The sequence below is a fragment of the Etheostoma spectabile genome, unplaced genomic scaffold, assembly GCF_008692095.1.
Source record: "Etheostoma spectabile isolate EspeVRDwgs_2016 unplaced genomic scaffold, UIUC_Espe_1.0 scaffold340, whole genome shotgun sequence".
In the NCBI taxonomy this organism is placed as follows: Eukaryota; Metazoa; Chordata; class Actinopteri; order Perciformes; family Percidae; genus Etheostoma; species Etheostoma spectabile.
Genome location: NW_022605588.1, coordinates 1,048,535 through 1,055,408, shown reverse-complemented (window position 1 = coordinate 1,055,408; position 6,874 = coordinate 1,048,535). Strand labels below are relative to the sequence as shown.

General features: G+C 40.5%; 1 protein-coding gene and 1 long non-coding RNA gene across 3 annotated transcripts in view; one reads left to right on the top strand and one right to left on the bottom strand.

Moving 5' to 3' along the window:
• nr1d2b (nuclear receptor subfamily 1, group D, member 2b) overlaps positions 1-5,224 on the bottom strand; it is a 37,229-nt gene extending 32,005 nt beyond the window's left edge. Inside the window, exons 1-3 of one of the 2 annotated variants that reach the window (XM_032511249.1) lie at positions 4,771-5,224; positions 1,990-2,247; positions 1,157-1,245 (exon numbers count right to left, since the gene is read on the bottom strand). In XM_032511249.1, coding sequence (XP_032367140.1) covers positions 1,157-1,245; positions 1,990-2,247; positions 4,771-4,789 — 366 coding nt within the window. In that variant the 5' untranslated portion in view covers positions 4,790-5,224. The remainder of the gene's footprint in view (positions 1-1,156; positions 1,246-1,989; positions 2,248-4,770) is intronic. The other variant, XM_032511250.1, reaches the window with a different exon arrangement.
• The window catches only part of LOC116686281 (uncharacterized), a 7,504-nt gene continuing 1,996 nt past the window's right edge, over positions 1,367-6,874 (top strand). Inside the window, exons 1-2 of the long non-coding RNA XR_004331208.1 lie at positions 1,367-1,378; positions 2,333-2,342. This is a non-coding gene — a long non-coding RNA (uncharacterized LOC116686281). The remainder of the gene's footprint in view (positions 1,379-2,332; positions 2,343-6,874) is intronic.

Genomic DNA, 6,874 nt, shown 5'->3' with positions numbered 1-6,874 from the left:
AAAAAAAAACATGAGTCCCAACAGCAAAACATTGTCATTACCAGACAAATCAGAGTCAGATAAGTGCCGAACACATCGATGTGGTTTTTATGTTAGTGTATATAAGATTTAGAGCAGGTTATAAAAAGGTATCTCTTGTCCTAGTTTCTATCGGGGCCAATCAGCAGTTGGTATGCACGGGGCCAGTCCGGTGGATGTCTGCGACCGGCCCAAACTTCCCTACATTTACAGTTAACGTTAGCATCTTTGTGCCGTCATCTTCTTCGCCGTCCTTGTTTGTTTAGTTCCCGAACTGGCATCATCAATACGCCCACTTCCTGACCGGCTGCGCTCATCAGGCAGGAAGCTGAATGTTTCAGAAACAGCGTGCCCCAAACAACTGTGTGAGGCAGATGGCCGCGATAGTGCCATTTTTTACTCTTATAATATTTTGAATTACATTTACATATTTAAATGAGTGTTTCTTTTTACTGTTCAAATACATATTTGAATACGAGAATACTTAATGACAGTCCACAATTGGTATAATCACCTTTTTATGAAAGCATGCCCAATACCAAAGCCCTCTAATTAGTTGCATTCCTTGCAGTTATGAATTTCAGTAAAACTATATAATACTGGCTAGTATGGGGAAGCTTAATGTATTTACTTGAAAACCCCTGTTTTAACGAGTTTACTTTCTCATTAATTCATGAAAAACTCAAATTCAGGATTAAATTTAACATGTGGGATGTATTTGATTCCATGGCATGGAACACTGAATTTACCAGATAGTTAACTCACAAAAACAGCTTGTTGTTTTTTTTCTTTATGGGCAAGTTTTAGACTGATAAACTTTCATAGGCTACCCAGATTATTAGTCTAAAACTTGTGTGTTTGCATGTGTTCTTCCAATATGGCTTACTGTGGTGTGTTTGACACTGTACTGTGCTCCCCCACAGTTAACTAGGCCACACAGCAACAAAAAAAAAGTATGAGGGGCGGCCTATATAAACAGGGGCGGAGTGAACTACTTTCACTGAGTCTCTGCTTGTAGCTTTGCGGTGACCCACTTCAGCTACAGCCACTGCAACATCAGGTAGCAGGGACAATGATTCTGATTCAGTGCCGCGCGTGTGTGTGTGTGTGTGTGTGTGTGTGTGTGTGTGTGTGAGACCTTGCAGCCCTCGCAGGCGTGGACGCCGTAGTGGAAACCAGAGGCCACGTCGCCGCACACCTTACACAGCAGCACCAGGCCATTGATTTCTGATCAATGCAAAAACATATTCTTATAGTACATCTGGAAAAGGGACAAACTAGTGGTTCAGGCCACCAGGCAGTGGTTCCCAGTTGGATGAGCTGGGGCGCTGCAACACGACATAGAAATAAATAATGCATGGTTCGGCTGAGCAACTACAACTACCAAAATAAAGACAATTAAAGAAATTTGTATCTACAAAAAGGGCCGCCTGGCTGAAAAGTTTGTGAACCACTGGTTTAAGGTAATTAAGATAAAAATGGAACGCATGATGGAGTGACAGATGGAACTGGAACAATTCCAAATGCTGCTGCACAATTAATTGCCACAGACATAATTGTGATTAACAATATATAATTGTCTCTTTCAGATGACTTTTTCAAACAAATTAAAGTTTTGAATGAATTGTTTATGTCAGTGTTATGTGACCCAGATAATGTAATAACACAACTACACAGACGATAAAGTAAAACACACCTCTTTATTATCATAAAACATTGTTTTGTGTATAGGGTCATGTGCCAACAACTAACAATTGAAATATTAATTCAATATATAGTCTGACAATAGTCACTTATTTAATTACAATTATCTAAACATAATCAACAACTTCCAGTCATAGGCCTTAAAACCTTAGATAATGTTAGCAGTTTAATGAAGCTAGACAAAGAAACTGCGATTATGTAAAATGTAAAAAAATTCACAATTAGACAATAATGTGATAACTGTTACAGGTCTAGTGACCGTCTTACTTGTAATGCCACATTTGGCAGCAGAGGAGGAGCGTCCATTTTTCGGAGTCCTTGGGAGGTTTTGGCCACCGGTGGCGAGTGTGGGGTCAGCCCATTGGACCTCCTGGCAGCCGGGCGGAGAGCCGTGCGGCGGGGAGGCCGACTGGTAGCTGCCATTGGAGGAGTCGCTGTGGCACGACTCCGGGCTGGAGCCAGAGCCGGACCCGGAGCCGGAGCCGGAGCCGGAGCTGGAGGAGCTGATGTAGGCTATTACGCCGCCTGGTGCACAACAGAGAGAAAAAGGTGCCATGATGACAGGGACTGCAGCAACAACTCAACACCGGGCCCATTTGGGCTGTAAGAGAATGATGCACGTCAGCTGGGATTTCTCTAATGGGTAAGATGTTTTTTTGTAGTTTTTTTAAACACATGTTACTGTCACCAAATCCCATGTGCAGACCAAAACCACCAGGATCAACTGTGTCTTCAGGGTTTCCCCAAAGCAAATTTCTTAAAGGTCTTAAAATTCTTTTAAGACCTTTATGAATGAGATTTAAGACCTATAACACGATATTAAAGTTTATGTAGTTCAAAAATGACTTGCAAAGTAAATACATTTAGTCAACTTTAAAAAAAAGGCAAAACAGAGTTATGATAGTCGATAAATATACAATGAATTATACTTGGACTAGCAAAAGAAACAACTAATTAAAAAACTAACATTTCAGGTGCTGCGGGAGCATTAGATAAACATAGGCAAATTATTTAAAACCTAGAACCTAATACTTCAGGGCATTGAAGACTTTTTAGGGCCCTGCTCGAGGAATTGCATGCTCTACCAGGTGAGCTACACAGGCGCCCTTGAGTAATGCCAAATTGTAATTATATAAGTGATTATTGGTTGAACTATATTTTTGGATTATTTTAATTGTTAATTGTTGGGAATTGACCCTAACCATGGTTATAACAACAAAAAATGACTATGGTGGATACAGTTACAAAACAGGTTTTATAATAATAATTAATGAGAATTTGTGTTATTACATTATCTGGGTCACATAACGGTACATATGATATATAAACAAAAGATGTATCCTGCAATTCATTCAAACTTTAATTTGCTTAAAAAACTAAGTAATTATTTGACTGAAGGAGACAGTTATTGTTGACCGCAATTGTTTCTGAGACAATTAGTAGACAAGCTTAACAGTAGGAGGGCAGCTCATATTACGACAACCGCTTCCTCAGCCATTAGGAGCTGAGCAGACAGGCGGCTGCCTCCACCCCAACATAGGCTGACCTGATTTCTTCACTGATTAAGTAACAGTCGTTATATAATTTCAGCTTCACAAGGTTCTGTGGTAGGTAGTCTGGCCTGTCCCTGCAGCCTTTCACAGCCAAAAAGTCCACTCTTAATGGGTCAACTTTTTAAAACCTGACAGAACATGCACTGGATAGAAGTTATATATTTAATCTCAAGTAAGTAGACACCCCATCCTTTTTTTTAATGATTTTCAGACTTATTGTGATCGTTTATTAATAGCAGTACTGACATAAAAAAAGACTGGGAAATGTGTTTAACAGTACCAGGTTATTTTCCACAGAAAATGGGACAACTGTATTTGAAAACGCATATTATATTTCCACGTGGCAGATACTATGGAGCATTTTACAACCTCTGGTGTTTTTCAGAATAAAACTTTAGTCAATATGCCATGAATCACATCAAATTGTATTTCACAAAGTAAAGATATTAACAAGGTTCAACAATCCTCAAAACGGTTACTAATCCTGCTCAGTAGATAATTACACAGTACTATAATGATGTATTAAAGTGACAAATTATAGGTTTGTTTATTTTTTTGTTGTTGATTTATTCTGCCCAAATTTGACAAAATTGGATTGAATCTAGTGATTGCTGCATTCAGGTCCCAAGGGAAATGTCAACTTTCCAACACTTACAAGTCAATGGGAAACATGTTGGTCCATTTCACTCGTTTGTAGCTTCTAACTAAATCTAACTAATTTAGAGAAATTTAGTAATTTGGGTCCTCTCGTTTGATTTTGTAAGCAGTGATCATAAAGTAACCTAACTTGTACTAAAAAAACATTTTAGTTTTTTCAAATGGAATGTAAGAAACTATATTATTAACACTGAATTCTCTGGGTAAACCCATTTATTTTAACATAAAAAACAGTGTTACATAGTATCACATCCAAACTGAGTTTAATTAGTTTTTTTAGTCAAAAGGCCATGAATAACACTGCATACTATACAAAGAGCATTGTATCCCATGAGCCCTGAATGCACCAAAACGATCGACATTTTCTTCAACACGCCCCCACGTGGAGCAAGCATGTTTTTTCCCGGGAAAACTGGGTCACCGCGATCTGCTGTGTGATGCCTCACGTGTATCGCGGCGAGACCCCACACTATCTTGACGGGACCAATTATGCAATGGCTACGTCACGGCGCCGCTTGGCCAATGAGCGGCGACGCACGGGGAGCGTAAACAGAGGTGCACATGGCTAGACTGCTGGGTCCATGTGAGAGGAGAGGACTGCAGTAGCGTTAAACTGGCTGACGTTAAAAACATCAGCCCGCTGCCTCTTCTAACCCAGCTTAGTCCATTTAACATTTTAAAGTGCTTTGTCACACTGTACACATATTTCTCCATTATGCTAGTCGTGCTACTTTTACAAAACGCCATTTCCCTAAACATAACGGTAGGATGGGACCACAACATGAACAAGCTGTAACGTTCCCTTCTGTCACTTAAAGTGGGGCAGAAGCACACTTACCAGCTTTGGTCGACTCCATTGCTGTGAGTTTTTCCTCCTATGCTACCTCAGTGTCGAAGCCGTGTTTCTGTTTGTGTCCAGCAACCGAAAAGTCGCTGAATGAGCCCCGGTTGTTCAGCTACAACATTGAAATGAACGAGCCCTAACGTTGAACCCGGTAAGAAACGGGAAACTTCGCCAGGGACAAACGACTAGCGAACCAACCCAAAAACCCGGAGCAGTTAGGTTTTCAGAGACCGGGGTTTCAACGCCGTTAAAATATCCGTTTTCCGTCCTGAAGGTGGTAGGGTGTTGGCTTTACGCTGCCAACAGAGCCAAACAGCTCGTCAGCTTCAGAGTAGCTGAGCTATATCTTGAAATATGGCGTATTCCATTCAAAGCTGGTACAAGGAGAAAAGCTGCGACACAGGCGGAACTCAGTGGTTTTCTGCCTTTGCAGTGACTGTTCCGTGTCGGGTGTGCAACCATGTGACCCAGTCGGTCGGCTCCTCCTACAGCCCAGCACTGGTGTCAATGTAGCCCACTGACATACTTTCACCAGTCACAGTGAACCATACAGCCATGCAGTGAACTCAGACTTTGTCAAGTAGCCTACATCCTGTCTCCAACCCGAAGCACCTTGCAGTAGAATAACAGATTGGTATGTATCCAGATTGTTGGTAATGATGCTAAAATAGAGGTTTTGCTGATTGGTCAACACTGTGCTGGGTTCGTTTATTCCCTATGCCACACACTATGCCAGAAACTCAGAAGTCATATGGACCTTACCTTAAAAAAGCAGGTCAAGACAGTCATTCAAGCAAGTTTTTTCACAAATAAGAACCATTTCCAAAGTAAAATCTTCTCGGTCTTTCACTGACATGGAGAAGGTCATACTTGTAATTTTTCTAGATTTGATTAGTGCCACTCCTTGTATTCCTGCCTCACTCAGAAACAACTAGCAGGCCTACAACTGGCTCAGAATTCCGCTGCCAGGCTTTTAATGGGCACTTTACACCTGTCCTAGAATCATTGCACTGGCTTCCTTTACATTTTAGAATCTATTTTAAAATGATGTTACTTGCTTTGAAAGAACAACTTGGACTGGCCCCAGAGTATATAATGGATCTCTATGAGAGCTGTGGGTGATCTCTAACACCCTATATGAGTCTGAACCCAATCTGAGATCATCAAGTCAGCTACTACCTGTTCCCAGGTGTAATCGTGTGACTATTACAGGTGATCAGGCTTATGCTGTCAACTCCCAAACTCTGGAATGCACTTCCAGTAGAGATAGGATCATTTGCATCTGTATCGACTTTTAAAAATGCATTTCTTTTGAATGGCGTTTTTATAATGTCCCACAGTGATGTGCATAGTTTGTTCATGTGCTTATGTGTGGCAAAGCATGTGTACAGAGTATGCTTGTATGTATTATGCACCTATAGCAAATATTTATAAACATATATGTTTCCAAATCAGAGTCAAAATCAGCTTTATTGGCCAGGCACAAACAAACAAGGAATAAGTATACAGTCTAAAAATACAATTCAATTTAGAAATTTACAAAACATATACAATAACAATTGAAGAGAGGGAAGGAATAGTGCAATATTAGTATGGTCTGAGATTTAAGATTTGAATATAAATATAGTGCAAGGCAGTTCAGTGCAATGGTGAAATATTAATTACAGTATTGTAATAGAAAATTATTTCTGCCCAGTGAACAGTTTGGGACCAGGATGTGAGGGGTCTGCAGAAATGTGTGCTGCCCTTTTCCTGACCTTGGACCGATACAGGTCCTGGATGGAGGGAAGGTGAACTCCACTGGTCCCCCCTGCAGCCCTAACTGTCCCAAACCAGACCGTGATGGAGGTGCAGGTGACGGACTGGAAGATGGCTGAGTAGAAGGTGGTCAGCAGCTCCTTAGGCCGACTTCTGCTGGGCCTTTTTCAATTTGTTTCTGTTGTCTTGTATTACTATTTTTATTCTATTATTGATATAGTGATATTAATAACTGTTTTAATAATTCATTTCACTAGTGCCTCATTTGTTTTTATTGTCTTGTAAAGCACTTGTAACATCTGTTTTGTCTATCTGTAAAGTGTCTCAAGATAACTCTTGT